This window comes from Littorina saxatilis, linkage group LG14, assembly GCF_037325665.1.
Source record: "Littorina saxatilis isolate snail1 linkage group LG14, US_GU_Lsax_2.0, whole genome shotgun sequence".
Lineage (NCBI taxonomy): Eukaryota > Metazoa > Mollusca > Gastropoda > Littorinimorpha > Littorinidae > Littorina > Littorina saxatilis.
The window spans coordinates 30,248,194-30,268,097 of record NC_090258.1 but is presented as its reverse complement, the minus strand read 5'-3'; the positions used below and the strand labels follow the sequence as shown (position 1 = coordinate 30,268,097).

At 40.0% G+C, this 19,904-nt stretch overlaps 1 protein-coding gene across 1 annotated transcript in view; it reads right to left on the bottom strand.

Annotated features, from left to right (window-relative positions):
- LOC138947541 (transient receptor potential cation channel subfamily M member-like 2) overlaps nucleotides 1-18,908 on the bottom strand; it is a 102,899-nt gene extending 83,991 nt beyond the window's left edge. The window contains exons 1-6 of the mRNA XM_070319032.1: nucleotides 18,785-18,908; nucleotides 16,084-16,204; nucleotides 14,466-14,611; nucleotides 2,557-2,743; nucleotides 734-914; nucleotides 234-397 (exon numbers count right to left, since the gene is read on the bottom strand). Coding sequence (XP_070175133.1) covers nucleotides 234-397; nucleotides 734-914; nucleotides 2,557-2,743; nucleotides 14,466-14,611; nucleotides 16,084-16,176 — 771 coding nt within the window. The 5' untranslated portion in view covers nucleotides 16,177-16,204; nucleotides 18,785-18,908. The remainder of the gene's footprint in view (nucleotides 1-233; nucleotides 398-733; nucleotides 915-2,556; nucleotides 2,744-14,465; nucleotides 14,612-16,083; nucleotides 16,205-18,784) is intronic.
- Between the last annotated feature and the right edge of the window lie 996 nt (nucleotides 18,909-19,904).

Here is a 19,904-nt window from a genome sequence, read left to right as displayed (position 1 = left end):
AGCGCCGAGTCTTGAGTAGAGAGCTAATAAAGTACCGGTAATCGCTAATCGAGCGAAATGAAAATCCGCGGCGACTTCCATTAGGTGAATGCTATTCAAGTTTAGGTAACGTTTTAGCTGCATCTTTTTATAAGCCGCAATGCGATTTTTTTTGGAAAAAAAAGTCGCGGCTTGTAGTCCGTCAAATACGGTACAAACTTTCGGTCAAAAAAACAACGAAACATAACCGTCACCTTTCCTTCGGGGTCGATGAGGACTTCCTTGTTCTGCACACAGCCCCACGGTGCGATGCCGATACAGATGACGCGACCCTCTGCTGTCAGCCCGTAGTCCCTCACCGCCTCCCCCACGTGTTTCATCACCCCAGCTGCTGTCCCGCCAGTCACGATCCAGGCCCCTGTGTGCAAACAAAATAAATACATTCTTAAACAAATACCAACCAACAAACTAATGAATCAAAATCCGAAAGACACGCTATATAGCCCCTTTAATCAGCCTCTCCCATGTGCGCGAAAATAAGAATAAACAAATGTGAAACAAATACAAACCCAAAGGGCGTGATAGCCTGGTCAATAATATGACGCCAGCTTTCTATACGGAAGGTAGCAGGTTCAAATCCCAGCCGCCTCTGGTGGGTTAAAGGTGGAGATGTGTCCGATCTCACAAGATTTGTGGAGGTCTTAATAGAGGGTATTGTACACATGTATCAGAGTTAAGTTCACTGACAGCTCACCTGTGCTAAGAGCAGCTTTCATGAGCCCTCGTCGGAAGGCTTCTTTGAGTTTTGCTCGCATGAGGAAGTTCTTGGCGCCTCCAGTGACAGAGATGAGCAGGTTGGGACGCTCCATTTTCCATTTCTCTGTCATCAGTTTCTTCATCACGTTCATATTGGTGTCAGTGTCCACTCGTACATACTGAAAATAAAAATCAGTCTGTTTAGTTTATGTCCGACAAAATTGGGAAACAGAGACAAAGAAAAAAAGAAAGACAAACATACTGAAAGTGAAAGACTCAGAGAATGCAAGAGAGAGTGACAGTCAGAGAGAGATGATGATGATGATGGAACTGAATATTCCAGAGGGAAGAGAGAGAGAGAGAGAGAGAGAGAGAGAGAGAGAGAGAGAGAGAGAGAGAGAGAGAGAGAGAGAGAGAGAGAGAGAGAGAGAGAGAGAGAGAGAGAGAGAGAGAGAGAGAGAGAGAGAGAGAGATCAAATAAAATTTTATTTTTCGAGGGTTGTGACATAAGCAATACAACGAGCTTTTTTTCAACCAGCCCTCGCCCAGCGAGGGGACTAATCTAATCACATATTTACACGGATATTAACGTAGAAAAAAAGAGAGAGAGAGAGAGAGAGAGAGAGAGAGAGAGAGAGAGAGAGAGAGAGAGAGAGAGAGAGAGAGAGAGAGACAGGGCTCAGGGATGTGTGTGTGTGTGGAGGGGGGTGTTATTTGTGAAACTAGTTTTTTTTTTCTTAACAGTGATCCAAAAAATATTGATCCAAATATTGATCCACGTGTTTTACCCTGATATTTCTTCCAAATTCTCTTCATACATTCCAAGAGGCATTTCTTCATCATTCAACAAACAACAATAGACCTAAAAATATGTCCTGAACATTTCACCACAGAACTACTCTTTCCTATCTTGAGTTTTATGTTTCCACTTTATTATTCAACGCAATATTCAATACCTGGGTCATTCGCACTCCGGCAATAAACCTAATTCATTTTCTGATAACCGGAGCAAAAATCAATATCAGTAATTGACTGCGGAATGTGGGAGCCAAAAAAGACGTCGCCTTGTATTTGCAAACTATTGATTTTCTTGAGACTTTGATCATTTCTGATTTTTTTTTAACCGATAACGTGGGTGCACATTTACTGTCAAGTGTTTGTTTTGTATTGACCGCTTCAATAAAACTGCAGCGTGAAGTTGTTGATCTATTGAAAATCATAAAACCGCAAGCAAAAATAGCTTGGCCGATTAAACTGACCTGATGCCGTTTCCTGGACACCCCCCCCCCCCCCATCACCTACTTCCCAGCAACACTGGTGTTTTGTTTTTGTTTTGGACAAAAATCAACCAAAGCTGTATTAGGCTTTTGTCAAGAAAAGGTATTCTAACTACACTAAAAACTATTCCAGTTCTATTTCTTTACAGTTAGTACAGTCTGCTTCATTTAACACTTCATGAATGCGTGTTTGTCCAAGATTCCATATAAAGGTGATTATACCCATACCCTCCCCCCTCCCCCCCCCCCCCCCCCCAACTTTAAATTCCACCCTAAACACACCTTAGCAACGTTATCTTGGTAGCCAACAAACTCCATCTCGCCGAATGCGTTATTGGGAACCAACCCCGTCCCCCCGCCACCATGAACACCACTTCAGTTCCCCTCTACACACACCTTAGCATTGAAAGCAACTTTACCTCCGTAGCCAACAAACTCCATCTTGCAGAATGCATTGGTGGGAACGCCTCCCACACACACACAAACACCCCTTCAGTCCCCCCCCCCCCCCCCTCCCATCCCTTCAATCCCCCTCCACACACACCTTAGCAACTTTATCTCCGAAGCCAACAAACTCAATCTCGCCGAACGTGTTGGTGGGAATGGGCGATGTGTGTGTATTGTATTCCCATGCGCCTTCCCTAGATTTCTGGCCGTTGTCCATCGCAGTTTGAGGGTCTGGTTTGTGCTCCGAGAGACGGTAACCACACTTGCATTTTCTGTCGTCGACGCTGTAATGAGAAGAGAAAAAAAACTATACATATATTGAACATAACAATAAGTTGATAATGACACACTAGGTCACTTAAACCAATTTGAATATTTTCCAGACACAATTTAACTGCTGTTAAATTTGAAAGATTGAGTAACATGTCTCAACTTGTATGTCTCTCATTTGAGGAAGAATTACAGCCAAAGTTAAAAGATGCTGACATGCACAGTTGCTTATTTATTGTTAAATTCGAAATATTTGTAACAATTGTCTCAACTTTTATGTCTCTCATTTGAGGAACAAATTTACAGCCAAAGTTAAAAGATGCTGGCATGCACTTGCATATTTATAGTTTTTATCTTTTTTCCAAACCTTAGAATCTACACAAAACTAAACTTTAAATCACATTGGAGGGCCATTAAATCAATCATCCAAATAAAAGGACAGAATCTGCAAAACATGACTGTTAGGCTGTTAGCGAACCAGCATTGTCAAGATTTTTTCACTGATTCCATGGGATTTAACAAGGCAGAAATAACCTACAACTCTTGTTTTTTTTTATTCTGAATTTTGGAACGTTAGCAGTCAATCAGTTTTGGGATAACTGGGATAACTGTTCCCTCTCACGTGCAGTCGCCATTGTTTAATACATCGATGATTGGTTTGTGATGTTTACTCAGCCCACCCAACCATCACACCTCTCAGCGGTTTAGTGCCTTTGCTTACGCGAGACGGTTATGGTTTGTCAGTGATGCGTTACGCTGACTGAGAGTCTTGGCTTTGTCTGACAAAGTCGTTACACAAGCTGTTAGGTCGGTCCTTAGACGTTAGAGCGGGGTGGTCGCTACACTGGTGACAACTATATAAGGAAACACATCGGTTAAAAAAAAAAGGGTCGTTGTGGCGGGGTAGTCGTTAGAGAGGGGGGTCGTTGTGAGGGGTTCCACTGTACTGAAAATGAATAATCGCATCATGTTTGCTACAGGGCTTAACACCAACAAATTTTGAAAAACCTGCAAGGCCAGGGTCCAGGGCGGCAAGGGCAAAGAACACTCTGACTCTCCTGGTACCAAAATGTATGTTAATAAATTATAAAATAATACACATTTTGCCTCCACCAACCATCCAAACTAAAAATAAAAATAAATGTTTTTAAGTTTTACTTTTAAAACCCGGATTTTCCAGTTTTAACAGTTTTCAAAAACCGGATTTCCGACGAGAACCGGAAAGATGTTAGCCCTGTTGGTATACATCCAAAGCACTAAAACAAATTATGAGTGCGCCACTGCAGTGTGCATTAAATTAAAAGCGACACACATCAATGGCAATAAAGCACAGCAGGCTGACATCTTAAATTTCACATTACGGTATGTCATGGTGACTAAACCACCACTTTCAGCCCATTAAATGCAAATGTCATGTCCACCTGCATGAATCATTAATGTTTCAGTCGACAGCATCATCATCGTCAATCACAACAAGAAAATCATATAAAACAGGACCTTGTGATCGTTTGATTTATCCTAATTTATAACACTATTCACTTTGTGCGGGTTTGGGATTTCTGCTGCAATGCCGGTTATACGCAGCTGATCTTGACGATAGTCATCATGTTCATTTTTCATTCAAGATATGAGTATCTTTTCTAAAACCATCACGCAAAGGAATTTTGTGTGTGGTTATAGTTACATTCTGGCAAAGCACTTGCACACACACGGACTGTATACTGAACTTGTGTGTCACAGAAAAAAGACAGAGGGTATACATTTTGTTGAGAAACACATTCTGTTGATATTTTGATGCACTGGGAACTGATTCTGCACAGGGTACACTGAGTACCTAAACTTAACGCCCACCACCTACTTTTGGTGCATAATGAGGGTGGGCGCTAAATACAAGGTAGTTAAATTATGGTAATTGTCTTATTTAAATGTTCATCATGTAGATCATTTTTGTATTTGTTTATTTGTGGATTTAAAAAAATTATTATTTAACTTTTGTAAGGCGCTTAGAACTATGTTAGGATTTGCGCCATATAAATAACCTTGTTATTATTTAATATTATCATTCATCATTATTATAACAGTGGAACCCCCCTGTGAAGACCTCTGATAATCTGAGAAAATCAGGATTTAAAAGTGGGGACTAAGTCTTAAAACGGAGGTTAATTTGCAGAGGCTATAATGAACAGATTCTGAAAAAAGCAAGGTTTTAAAGAGGAGGAAACCTTAAATCGGTGGCTCTTAAATGGGAGGTTCCACTGTAATATTATTATTATTAATATTATATCATTGCCAAATATCTCACTGTGCAGTTAGTGTGGAAGATTAGTAGCAGTCAGCACCACTGTCTACATCACCTCTGCCCATCAAGAACTAACGTCCAAAAACTGTTGACAGTCAAGAACAAAACAATGTGGAACAGAAGTTAATCTAATTCCTGTGGCCATCTCCTCTTTTAAGACACAAGTTACGACCAACAACAATTCACATGCAGGTAAAACTAAAAGACAAAACTAAATTAATCATATACAAAATAAACTAATAAATACAAAACTAAAGTATTATTATGGAGCTATCGACCCTAATTGTTTTGGATCTTGTCATGGGGAATTTTTTGTTTTTGTTATTGATATTGTGGTGGGTTGTTTTTTGGGGGAGGGGGCCTGGCTTTAAAGATACTGATCAGCTGTTGCAGAGGCCAAGACATTTTCAAGAACATTGACCACCTGACCCTACCTCCCCCCCCCCCCCCCCCCCCACTTTTTTTGTTAACTTAAAAAAAATAGTTTTTACATTTTCTGGTCTTGTTGGTCAACATTCAATTTGGACTCAACCAAATTACCTCCATTTTTAATCTCTCTTTCTTTTTAAGTCTAATTTTATTATTATTGTTTTGTATTGATTTTTTTAATTTCGTGGGGAGGAAGAGGAGGGGACAGGTATGTTTCTCAAAAGGAAAGGAAGTTACTGATTTAAGTTCCAAAATGACATGGGACTCAGTTGCCAATTAAGGAAGTCAGACTTCCTTTAAAAATCTGGATCGATAATGGTACCATTCCAGCAAAAAGGAATGCCTCTCTAAATTTACACAATGTCAATGACATTTTATGCTGAACTAAGGACAACCATACTGTAACTGTTTTGCTAACTTGAATAGGCCGCCTATAAGCACCTCGATTTTACCAGATGAATAAATGTACTTACTCTGACAAACTTCAATACTGAATGTTGTCTGATATTGATGAGCTTTCTGAGCGTATTTGCAACAAGAAAATGATGTTAAAAGAAATGTGTACATGCACCCACAATGATCAATTTATTGGCGTCTGAGTTCTCTAACCGTTCAAGAAAAACATTATTGAAAAGAACTTTCATCAGGACTTTTACATGGATTATCAGTGTATTATATAAGACTGAATAATTAATGCTTTTTAAAACTATTTCTATAAATGATCAAATGGGTCAGTTACAAACAGTGAGTTCAGATCGTTAGTCACTTAGTGCAATCGACTTTGTCTTCTTTTTAAAGGGGTCCACTTAAATTGACGCTTAATAGGCTTCTCAGGTTGCCCCACTGCCACTTTATTTTTAGGTGTCGATTGTTCCCAGACTCAGAGGACGAATAAGAGATTGAAAATATGTACACAGCACTGGTCCAAATGCACTGGGTAGAAAAATATTGTTCGTATGAGTCAGATCAGATCGCCTATACTTGTCACAACTATTGGACGGTCGACTGGCGCAGGGATGAAATTTCAATTAGTGCGTCAGATCACAAAAGTATGGGTCAATGACCAAAGACCGAGAGTAACACTGAAATTAATCTGTTTTTCAATGGTATTATAAAGCTCTTGAATTGCCTATGTCCTTGAGCCATTTAATTAGTTTTCTTTTGTGAGCAGCCCAGTGGTTCAAACCAGTTCTTATTTGTGACCCTCCACCACGGGATGAGTCGCATGTCACCTTTGCATGATTTTCATATTTTTACATTTTCCTAAAGAGGTTTTTATGCTCTATCCAGTGGTGAAAACCGTTTTAGAAAAGAGAGTTATAAGCTTGTGACTAAAATGACCCTCACACTGTTACCAGACACTCCCCGGACTTATATTAAGCCTAGCGCAGAACCGCGCGAGGTGACATGCGACTCATTTCGTGGTGGAGGGTCACATTTTATCCTTTTAACGAGTGTTAACTCAAACACACATACTTAATTTATTTATTAAGGAGATTTCTATAGCGCATAACTAAAAGCACTATGCGCTTAACAAACAAATCCAACAACTATAATCCTCCCTTTCTTTTCTTTAGAAATGCGTTTCCTGTGTAACAAACAGGCTTGATTTTAAAATGACAACAATTTAAAAAAGTGACAAGTTTCAGCACAAAAATCACAAACTGCTTAACCAAATGAAGAAAAGGGGAAAACTAAGAATAAGATTTAAAGAACAAAAACAAGAGTTCAATTAATTTAGTTAGTTAAAACAAAATTACACCAGTAATGAAATTAACAGGTCACCTCGACACCTGCAAAACGAAGGCAACTTTGTGAACTATAGAACAGTGCCATTTTAGTTTACTACATGTACTTACTTATTTGGTTATGTTATATTTGTGTTTTACTCACACTGAACCTTAAAAACAATGTACACAATAAAAAAAACTCCACTGAATTTTTGCGAAAGGACACACAAAAAGGCAGAATAAACATACACATGTAGAACAAAAAACGCACAACAGTTAAACAAATATTATTCCCAAAAGACAAAAAGTTTATGACTGAAAACAGACATCCACCAAAACAGAAAGCTGCATCTGAGGAAAGGCCTGAAAATAAGAGTGAAGTTTTGCACACCAACCGAGCAAAGCGTTAATGAAATGAACATTGGACCTGTCAGCAAAACTAAGAAAAGTGAACACTGTGCAAAAGCTGACAATACCAATGAGTACAATAGATAAGATAAGATTTAAGATAAGATAAGATTTAAGATAAGATTTAAGATAAGATAAGATTTAAGATAAGATAAGATTTAAGATAAGATAAGATTTAAGATAAGATTTAAGATAAGATAAAATTTAAGATAAGATAAGATTTAAGATAAGATAAGATTTAAGATAAGATTTAAGATAAGATTTAAGATAAGATAAGATTTAAGATAAGATTTAAGATAAGATAAGATTTAAGATAAGATTTAAGATAAGATAAAATTTAAGATAAGATAAGATTTAAGATAAGATAAGATTTAAGATAAGATTTAAGATAAGATTTAAGATAAGATTTAAGATAAGATAAGATTTAAGATAAGATAAGATTTAAGATAAGATAAGATTTAAGATAAGATAAGATTTAAGATAAGATTTAAGATAAGATAAGATTTAAGATAAGATAAGATTTAAGATAAAATAAGATTTAAGATAAGATTTAAGATAAGATAAGATTTAAGATAAGATAAGATTTAAGATAAGATAAGATTTAAGATAAGATTTCATGTAGTCCGGTGAGGTTACCCTCATGGAAATTCGGGCTGCTTTCTCACTGGGGAAAGCGAGCTGTCATACAGTATACGGCGCTACCCATTTGTTTTCTTTATCCTGAATGCGTGTATTCATGTTTTCAAGCACTGAGACTTCCAGTGTGAACTTGTTTTTTTTATCGTGCACATAGGGGTGTTCAGACACCGAGGAGAGTCTGCAGAAAGTTGACTCTAGGAAATAAATCCCTCGCCGAACGTGGGGATCGATTACCCATGCCGATAGTGACAACTCAGGTTTTGAAGCCTGGGCGCCGATACCAACTGAGCTTTTTACCTGAGCTAGAGGCCTCTGCTTTAGTGAATGAACACATAGTCCTACACTCTTAACTATCATTGTCAAATGTGTACAAAATCCAACATTAGATCTGTCACTGAACTATAGAAGAAAAGTGGAACATTTCCCAAAGCGGACAATACCGATAAGTGCATGTAACAATAACGCTTGAGAGTGTATTAACAAAAACCTGCAGTAAATTAGTCGATACTGATGAGTGACAATAAGTCTTCTTCTTCTTCTTCTGCGTTCGTGGGCTGAAACTCCCACGTACACTCGTGTTTTTTGCACGAGTGGAATTTTACGTGTATGACCGTCTTTTACCCCGCCATTTAGGCAGCCATACGCCGTTTTCGGAGGAAGCATGCTGGGTATTTTCGTGTTTCCATAACCCACCGAACTCTGACATGGATTACAGGATCTTTTTCGTGCGCACTTGGTCTTGTGCTTGCGTGTACACACGGGGGTGTTCGGACACCGAGGAGAGTCTGCACACAAAGTTGACTCTGAGAAATAAATCTCTCGCCGAACGTGGGGACGAACTCACGCTGACAGCGGCCAACTGGATACAAATCCAGCGCGCTACTGACTGAGCTACATCCCCGCCCTGCAATAAGTCAACAAAATCCAACTTTAGATCTGCCAGTGTCCTTAAACTTTTGTTTTGTTTGTTTGCTTAACGCCCAGCCGACCACGAAGGGCCATATCAGGGCGGTGCTCCTTTGACATATAACGTGCGACACACACAAGACAGAAGTCGCAGCACAGGCTTCATGTCTCACCCAGTCACATTATTCTGACACCGGACCAACCAGTCCTAGCACTAACCCCATAGAGGAAAGGTATATTACACTTTGCAAAAGCTGACAATACTGGCGAGTGCATTACATAGACTACTTAAGTGAACTAACAGAGATCTGTACAGTTAATTAGTGGATACTGAAGACCCACAATACAAGTAGAAAATCCAACAATAGATCTGTCAGTGTCAGTGACATCAAACAAGAAGAAAAGTACGAGTATAACACTTTGCAAAAGCCAACACAACCGATACGTGCAAGACTGCTTGAGACTGTATTAACAGAGATCTATACAGTTAATTTGTCAATACTGAAGAGCCACAATATAAGTAGAAAATCCAACGTTGGATCTGTCAGCGTCATCGAATGCAAAAAAAAGTGCGAGTATAACACTTTGCAAAAGCCGACAAAACCGATACATGCAAGACTGCTTGAGTGTATTAACAGAGATCTTTTTTAGTCGATACTGATGAACGACAAAATGTGTACAACACTGCTAGGCTATTCTCACCGTGACCGTTTGCGTTTAGGTTTGGGTGTCTGAGTATTGTTTTGCGAGCTGCTCGCATTTGCGTCCGGGATGTCAGTTAAAGCACCGGTTGTCTTTTTGGTTGGCGAGTCACCAACCGGTGCTTTCTTGCTGAATGATAATACGGCCCTGGTGTGAAGACAAATATTATGCTGAATGATAAAACAGCCCTGGTGTGAGGAAAAAATATTATGCTGAATGATAATACAGCCCTGGTGTGAGGAAAAAATATTATACAGCTGTTGTGTGAACACAAATTTTGAAGACTAGAAGCTGGATAGAACCTTGAGAAATTAATTCCTTGTACGAAATACTCTGTACATACACACCTTTCTATTTCATTCAGATTAGGGCATGTTGCTGCATCACCAAGGTCTTTCTTTCTGTCTTTCTTGCTTTCTTTCTCTCATTCTTTCTTTCTTTCTTTGGTGTTTAACGTCGTTTTCAACCACGAAGGTTATATCGCGACGGGGAAAGGGGGGGAGATGGGATAGAGCCACTTGTTAATTGTTTCTTGTTCACAAAAGCACTAATCAACAAATTGCTCCAGGGGCTTGCAAAGTAGTACAATATACAGTGGAGTCCGGGTACAACGAATCTCAAGGGAGATACATTTTAGTTCGTTATATCAGTAATTCGCTGTAGAGTTTTCAACCCTAAATGGCCTCAAGACAAGTTTTCCCACTCACCTTCAAATGATCGTCCCATCGATCTTTCCTTGGAGAGTACAATCTCTGCATGCTTCATAATATAATCCATAGAGAGGCATAGTTCAAATGTTCACTTTACTGTAATTTTAGAAGTAAAATTTAAAAAGTCGTGTAAAAGCATGTACGGTATTTTCCGGGTCATAAGGCGGGACTTTTTTTCCTGGAGTGTATCAAAATAGAAAAAAATCAAAGAGACCGCCTGAGTACCAGTCAAACAACTTGTGATAATGCATGTTTCAGCTGAGACATCAAAGAGACCGCCCCATAGATTAAACTGTCACTGACCCCAGTGCAGGAAGTGTTTCCTCTCTCATATGACAGGGGAACCACCTCTCATAGCTAAAACTGGGTCATTGACCCCTGGAAAGAAGGTCAGTGTCTATAAAAAACGCTGGCGCTGGACCCGAGTACTCTTCAGACATTCACACACACACACACACACACACACACACACACACACTCTCTCTCTCCTTCCCTCTCTCTCTCTTTCTTTCTTACACACACACACAAACACACCACACACACACACACGAGTACAGACTCATGCACGCGCGCACACACACACACACACACACAAACACACACACACACACACAAACAGTAACACTAACACATGTGCACAAAATGAACACACACACACACACACACACACACACACCGCGCGAGAGAAAAAGACTACAGGGAGGCATTGACGTCAAAGACTTTCGACCGTGACGTAATTACGTCACTATTCTTGGTTTACGGTACCATTCCGCGGCTTTGCTACGAGTATGCCATAGTCTTGGTTGGCCGAGACCTTGCACCGTTCGTTGTAGCCTTGTGACTTTTAGAGACAAAACTGCTCTGGGGGGATGAAAACGTGTTTGTTATAAGAGGGGTTCGTTATGCAAATGAGTTCAAAAGGTTCGTTGTAGCCCGAAAGTAACAAGTAAGAAATAGAAGGCTGTCTGCCGGGAAATCAATGGCAGTTCGTTAAAAGCGGGATTTCGTTATACCCAGGTTCGTTATACCTGGACTCCACTGTATGACCTTACTGGGAGAATGCAAGTTTCCAGTACATTAAAGGACTTAACATTTCTTACATACTGCTTGACTAAAATCTTTACAAACATTGACTATATTCTATACAAGAAACACTTAACAAGGGTAAAAGGAGAAACAGAATCCGTTAGTTGCCTCTTACGACATGCTGGGGAGCATCGGGTAAATTCTTCCCCCTAACCCGCGGGGGGTTGCATCACAAAGGTATGCATGTTCCTCTTGAATATATTACCTTTCAAAAAAGAGAAATAATAAAGGCTAACAAACCAACTCACAGACTAAAAACAAGAGGAGCCATCCAAATGTAAACATGGGAAAATACCTTCACACACCACTACTTGGGAATTTAGGAGGAATAGGCAGACTAGCTTGGGTGGGGTACATTTACTTCAAACTGTACACACCACTAATATATATATATATATATAAGGGGGATTTATTCATCAAAGTTAAAATCATAAAATAATGAACATACAAAGAACATAAATCAGAAAAATAAAAAATAATTCAAACCAAATGTCAAAGAAAAAGTCCAAAGGATTCAACTCTACAATGACACTCAGATCATGTGACGACAACCTCATGAATGATTCATGAACCAAATGGAGGTTTGACAGCAAGAGAATACAGTTTAACTTAAAGCTTTGGCATTGTGTAAATGAAGCCACTGTTTGTAGAACTTGACTTCAAATCCAAGTGTGTAACTGCATGAAGGAATGATTGACCAATCCCATTAACCCCTTCACTGCCACAGTATAACAGCATTTTGGTACTGCTGTGTGCCAGGGCAAAATTTCGCTTTCTTCGGTAGGTTCACTAATCTGTTCACTGCTCGATCATTTATTGAGATATCTCTTAGATCTTTGGCATGTGTTTTGCTTATACCCTTGCTTATTATAGGATGACATAATCATTGGACTTTGTTTGTGATTGTTATAGTAAAAATTGATATAATGACCATTTTTGTCAAAAATTACAGTTTCCGGACTTACAGTGACACACACACATTGCAGCACGTAAAACCACACAAAACACTGCTAAAACTGGTGTCAAACATCAGGTACTCACATTACAGCCCATAAAAGTATTCTTCTGTGAGGTAATCCATAAATCACTTCTTGTAGAGCTTCCAGAACACTGTATCGCTTGAAAACAGGTCTACGAGTTGAGGTCCGACTTTCGGCCGCCATTGTGAATGCTATAGATCGGTTCTACATTTCTAACACAGTTTTCAACACGTGGTAGTAACTTATCCGAACGGTCTATGGACAAGAACTGTGTTTAGAACCCCTACAAGTACTTGGACAGTGGTTACCTCCCATTTAGTTTTCAGAAATGTCCTGAAATGTTGTTGACACAAATCCCACGTACGAGATACGGTTATGGGCGTACGGCAAACCGAAATTGACCACGTATTACATACGGGGTGGGCAGTGAAGGGGTTAAATAGAAAGTCGGTAAAAGAAAAAAGGCATAATGTTTTTCTCTTCCTGTCAGCCACTGACTGCCAATTCACCACAACTTCTCTGGGTTCAAAAGTAATTTTTTTTTTCTTGTACAAGAAATCTTTTTTCTCTCCATTTTTTCTCCATAAATGTAACAGCAAAATGTGTCCAGACATAGTTCTTTTAAAATGTTTACCTCTAGAAATCTTAGCTAGAAAGCAAGTCTGAATTGATCAACAATGTTCGGTTACATTGACTGAAGCAAAGGAAACCCAGACACATGCTAGCAAATTTATTCAAAGAGTTAGAATAGTGAAAATGAAAATGTATTGGTCTGTGAATTTGTGCTTGTGATCACTGTAAAAGTGCAATCTCATGCTTCCAAATTCATCTCACACTTTATCAAACCAAACATAAGGTATATTCAGGCATATAAAAAATGTGATGTATGACATGGTAAATGTTCAACTTCATGGCCATACATTATTTACCAGTTTCATTTGAGCAAAAACAGAGTAAAACTGAAGCTGGTTAATGTTGTTTTTATAAATTCTAGCCCCATTCTGCACCTCCACAAAATATAATTACATTTCTCACAACATCTAGTTTGGCAAAAACACAATCACACTCAACTGTATAGAGCAACCCACCTTTTCAGACCCCCTAATATAAGACTCCAACACTTTTAAGACCTTGCTTTTTAAGATTTGTTTGTTCAAAAGGTCTTCTTCTTCGTTCATGGGCTTAGACTCCCACATTCACTCATGTTTTTAAAAGTGGATTTTTACGTGTATGACCGTTTTTACCCCGCCATTCAGGCAGCATACGCCGATTTCGGAGGAGGCATGCTGGGTATTTTCGTGTTTCTATAACCCACCTGAACTCTGACATGGATTACAGGATCTTTTCCGTGTGCACTTGGTCTTGTGCTTGCGCGTACACACGAAGGAGGTTAAGTCACTAGCAGGTCTGCACATAAGTTGACCTGGGAGATCGGAAAAATATCCACTCTTAACCCACCAGGCGGCAGCGACCGGGATTCAAACTCACGACCTTCCGATTAGGAGGCCGACGTCTTACCACCAAGCCTCTGCGCCCGTCGTTCAAAAGGTCTGAAATTGACCTCCATTTGAAGGCTACAGCTACCTCAAAGAACTGTTTAGATTTATGGAGGTCTTGGAGGCTCCACTGTACTGCTGCCATTAAAAAGTGCCGCTGACCAAAATTCTCTCATGAGTATCACCTCAAACAGCAAACTCACACTGTAATCAACCAATCAAACTCAGCATTATGCCATGGAACCAACCCATCAAACACCCTGCTCATACATTATGCCATGGAACCAACCCATCAAACACCCTGCTCATACAAAGCAAAAGCTGCGGCGAACAAATTGTCTGCACACTTACTCGTCATCGCTTGAATCTGACGCTACCGGGACGAATGAGCGACATTCTCTGCATTTTATTTCCCGTCGGATCCATTTGCCCTCCTCTCCTTCGTTCTCCAACAGAAGGTTATTGACAGCACCGCCAACCAGAACATCTTCGGCCAGCTGAAATCATCGCAAATTTTAGCAAAAAAGTTATTATAGCTATGGTTAGAATAAAAAAACAAGAAAGGTAGGTTGTTGGAACGTTTGTTATTGACAAAACAATACATTCACAAATATAACGAGCCAACGGTCTTTCAAGTGCACAGACAAACAATTAATAACGAAAACTTATCTGGTTGATTTTTTCTTCCGCCTGCCACGAAGTCGCAAGCGAATTGTCTGCACACTTCGTTTTCGTTATTAATTGTTTGTCTGTGCACTTGAAAGACCGTTGGGTCGATATATTTGTGAACTAGATGAATACCCGCTTCGCCGGGAAGAAGTAGAGCCGAATACCCGGCAAAGCCGGGTACGCCGGCTTCGCAGGCACACCGTACGAAGGAAGGGAGATAAACGCGCAAAACACTGGAGAAGATAAGGAAGAGTTACTGGGAATGGATGTACAGAAAAACCAACATCGGTTCAGCGCTGCGCGCTGAGAGCATGTGTTGAAAATTTTCATCGACCAGATTGTGTTTTGGGTGTACCTGAATATGGCCACCAAATCTGAAGCAGATCCATCGAGAACTTTGGCCGTGCATCGCGAAGTGACCGACAGACAGACAGACACAGACAAGCCGTATATAGATATATAGATGTATTGTTTTGTCAATAACAAACGTTCCATCAACATACCTTTCTTGTTTTTTTATTCTAAATTTTGGAACGTTGGCAGTCTCTTTGTGGGGGGTGGGGGGTAGATGGTAGACATAAGAGAGAAAGAGTGAGGAAGAGACTCACAGTCACAGAGAGCGAGAGAGAGTTAGAGTGAGGGACTCGCAAAGAGTGAGGGAAAAAGAGGGAGACGCACACAAAGAAAGAAAGACAGATCGAGTCAGAGAGAGACAAACAACGCAAAGAGTGAAAGTCAGAGAGACAATGATGACAATTCTTTATTCAACGAGGGTAATAGATTAAGTAGTGATCTGCTATTTTACATCCAGCCCTCGCCCTAAAGGAGGGGGGGATGGGGTTAGGTGGTAGACATGAGAGAGAAAGAGTGAGACTGAGAGAGAAAGACTCACAAAGAGTGAGGAAAAAAGAGGGAGATTTATAAAGAAAGAATGACAGAGAAAGACAGATCGAGTCAGAGAGAGACAAACCTCGCAAAGAGTGAAAGTTAGAGAGAGACAGAATGAGAGAGAGAAAAATACAGATCCAGAGAGAGAGAGTGCAACTGCAACACACAGACTTTTTTAAGTGAAGATGACAGAATGGCAATCTCTGGAATCAGTCCGATGCAAATGATGCCACAGTAATTACTAATTAGTGACCACTTTGAGATTCATTTACAGTGACAACAATCTTCCCGTGGATTTTGTTGTAAGATTGCTGAGATTATACATAGATCTAATTTAATACGTTAATGTTATTCTATCCATGGGTGTATAAATATTTCACAGCAAATAACTCAGTGCCAAACAATATCTCACCTGAGCCTGTTCATCAAACTTGAGGCTTCCAGAGCTCTGCGATCGTGGCGGCAAGCCATGGTCATGGTCACTGGGTCGAACGCGGGCCATCATCGTTTCGTCGACTTCGTCATCTGACACTCTGAAAGTGAAAACAGAATAGTCAAACCTGAGCCTCGTTTCTTTGTAGTCTCACGCGAGATTTGGCGAGTGAAGAGAGTGGGAAGAGTACGTACCGTTTCTTGGGCAACTCTCGCCTCTCATCTTAATTTTGAGACCCTGTTTTCTCAGATTTTCAGTTCATAATGTCTAAATATCTCCCATTTTAAGACTTGATTATTTTATATTTCCGGAGATCTTAAAAAAGGATTGAGTTCCAGTGAACTTCACCTTTCAATAAGCGACCACCTGCCTATAACCACCAGTGATGGCGCCAGAATGTTTTCAAACCGGTACGCAAACTTTTATGATGCAAACTGTCCAGAAAAAAACGGTAGGCTGGTCATTGGAACCAGTAAGAGTACAACTCAAGAGTACTGGCTTTGTTGTTTAACCAGCGGAGAAAAAATACGGTAGTTCAAAAATCAACCGGTAGGTCATACCGGCAGCCATTTTTGTTCCGGTATTTTCTTATTTCAACCAGTAAAATACCGGTAATTACCGGTTTATGCCAATACTGAACCACCACTTTTTGACACTCCCTAATGGGTGGTCGTAATTAAATTGACAGGTTTGACTGTACATTTGAGATGCATACAGCAAAACCTAGTTTTTAAGACCTTTGTTTTGAGACCACCATACTTTTCATAAGACTTCTAGTTTATTTTCCAGATTTGGTTAAAAACGGCCATTCTGACTTTGCGCATGCGCAGTAGTTTTTCGAGCAAATGTGCAAATAATTATCTTTCCGGCTCCCCAATGCAACTTCGGCAAGAAACATGTGCGATCTGAGCGTGATCCATTTCTGTCCAAAAGAAGCAGCTTTGGAGCAATTAAAGAAGCACTAAAAGAAAAAATGTAGAAGGCTCACACAAGGAACTTGCGGCCCGGTATGTTCTATTTTCCAAGATGCATACCATGGTAGTTGGTACCTTCGATTTCCACAACCAATGACAGTGATGTCTCGTTGTTTTAATCACTAATTTTAGATTAACAGCGCCACAGAATAAATGCCATTGCCAAGTTTATAAAGTTCTATAAGATGGCGCATTAGTCACAGACTCACACAATGCGCAAAGCTTTGTTGCAGACGACCACTTTACTCCACACACAAAAAAGATGCAGCGAATATGAGGCGTCTTAGCAGTCACGTTGCTGCCCTGATGCATGCCAACCCGCATATAGGGCAGTCAGTAGCACTAGCAGTCATGTGATTTTTCTTCTTTGTTCAATATAAGCGTTGAAACTGTTTAGGCCTAAAAAAAAAAAAAGGTGTGGTTACGGTAACCCGACCTACCCTATTTTTAGGGGCCGACCCTATAACTTTTTATTACATTTGTCAAAAAAAAAGAAAAGAAAAAAAACCGAGTGCAGAAAACGCAATGAAAGCGAAAGCGCCCGAGTCGCACACTTATTTCCCTGTCAAGTAGGTTTAATTTGTACACATTAGAAAAAAAAAAGTTAAAAAAAAAAGTGATTGCCTACCTTCCTACCCTATTTTTTTGGGCTATGTTACCGTAACCACACCTATTTTTTTGTAGTTTGGCCATAGCGGTGTAATATTGCAGCTCAAGTACTGTACAACTACAACTACACACACAATCAACAGACCACGGTTGTCAAACGAGCTTAAGATAATATTCTTGGGACCGCCCTGCAGTGCCCTGTCACCCCCCCCCCCCTCCCCCCCCAAAAAAAAATCCAAAGTGCACAAAGCATGCTTTCAAAAATAAATCCGTTTGCAATATATTCCTTTACTGGCTTTAGGTAAATAATGTGCAACAGCAAAACTGAAACTAGAGCTCATATCAGAGACATAGACAGAATGTATGTCTCTGCTCATATCAACCCCGTTTTTAAAACAGTTTATTTCCTCCCGGTGTCTAGATTTCATCTTTCGCCTGTGTACATATATTTGAATTTCCCCCTCGACATATACTCAAGACTGAAATGTTGTTTCCTGGTAAAATTAAGAAGTGAAATTATTTATGGACGAAAAGCATGTCAGTTTCTTGCATGTGAAAAAAATTGGTGGTACAATTTAATAGATTCACCCCCAAAATCGAATTCTTCGAAAACGTGTCCTGAGTGGTTACGTCCCTTGAGTAAGAAGAAAAACATTTTAGGATGAATCAAATTTCTAAGTTAAATAAAACAAATTGGTTGGACAAATTTGGCCCCATGAATATAAGGTACACAAGGTCGCTCATCAGTACTATCGAAGGGTGTTTTTTTGTTCAGTGTAGAGTTATACTAGATCAACGAGGCCGAGAAGCGAAATATCAACACGGCGAAAGATGAAAACGTAACACCGGATCCCAGAGCTAAGTAGAACTAAACACGTCAGTAATTTGCCGATAAATGAACCACCGATTGATTAAACTCCAGTGAAAGTCTCCTGTTCCGCTGCCAGTTATTCAACCTACATGCACTGATTCACTGCGGCAGAACTGATTTGAGTGTGTCCCCAAACTACCCCGATATTATGATGGGACAAAACAAACTCAATCCTCCCCAACACAAAATCATTCCATCCAGGCAGCTTTGTGCTGATTAAACTTACCAAAATATGTCACCACACAGGCTGCGTCTATTCAAACGTTCACATGGTGGGAGTGCGAAAAATTCCGCTTCCCCGCTGGCACTGTTCTGGCATGCTTTCATTCAATCCATTAGTCTACTCCGCGCGGGCAGTGCGAGCGATAGCAGTCTCACATAACCGCAGTTTCGCATCTGGTACTTCACATTAATATTACACTGGTATTAAACGCTAGACTGCAGTTATACTCTCGCATAACTCTTAATAAAAGATACACTTCTTATATTTTTGGATTTCGTTGCAGAAGTCTGCACCTTTCTGACGTTTCTTTCGTTTGATACATGAACACACGAAGCTAACCTTTGTACGTGTTATGCTATCGCTATGACAACGCGCGCGGTCGATTGGCTCAAAGAGTATACATTGTTCTTAGATTGGCTGTGCCATTAAAGCTGAGTTCACACGTCCCTTTGAAGTTACGGAATGAACTCCGATGAACTGTACGAATGCATTTTACATGGGTCAAAGAAGGAATTATCTGTATGATCAGACAAGGGAGACAACTCAAGTGCAGAAAAGGACCTTGGGGTCAATCAGTGTAGACAGTGAATTGAAATTTTCAAAGCACGTGGAAACACAAGTCAACAAAGCAAATAGAATCCTGGGTCTCATTAGACGGTCTTATGAGCATTTGGGCGCAGAAACGCTAAGACTTCTCTTTGTTGCACTTGTACGGCCTCATCTGGAATTTGCAAATGTGGAGGGCCCCAAAGGGTTTAAAACCGTGATCGTGATTGGCGTTTTTTGACCTTTCTGTGACCGTGATTGCCGAAATTTCCATTTCTGTGATCGTGATGGGACTTTGCCCGTGATCCGTGATGACAAAAAAATCAAGTCTCGTGATCGTGATCGTCATTTGTTTTCGTGATCGTGATGGGCATTATTGCAAAGCATTTTATTTTCAACGTACATTTTTTCACAGCTGTATTACACTCTATGATCCTCTAGTCTATTCGGTAAGGAGCCAACCCCGATTGAAAGGGAAGCAACAACACATTCAGAAATATGATTTTGAGAGCGATTGCTTCCCTTTAAATTACACACTGACAAAAAGAGATCCAATCAGAAGGCAAATTGCAAAAGT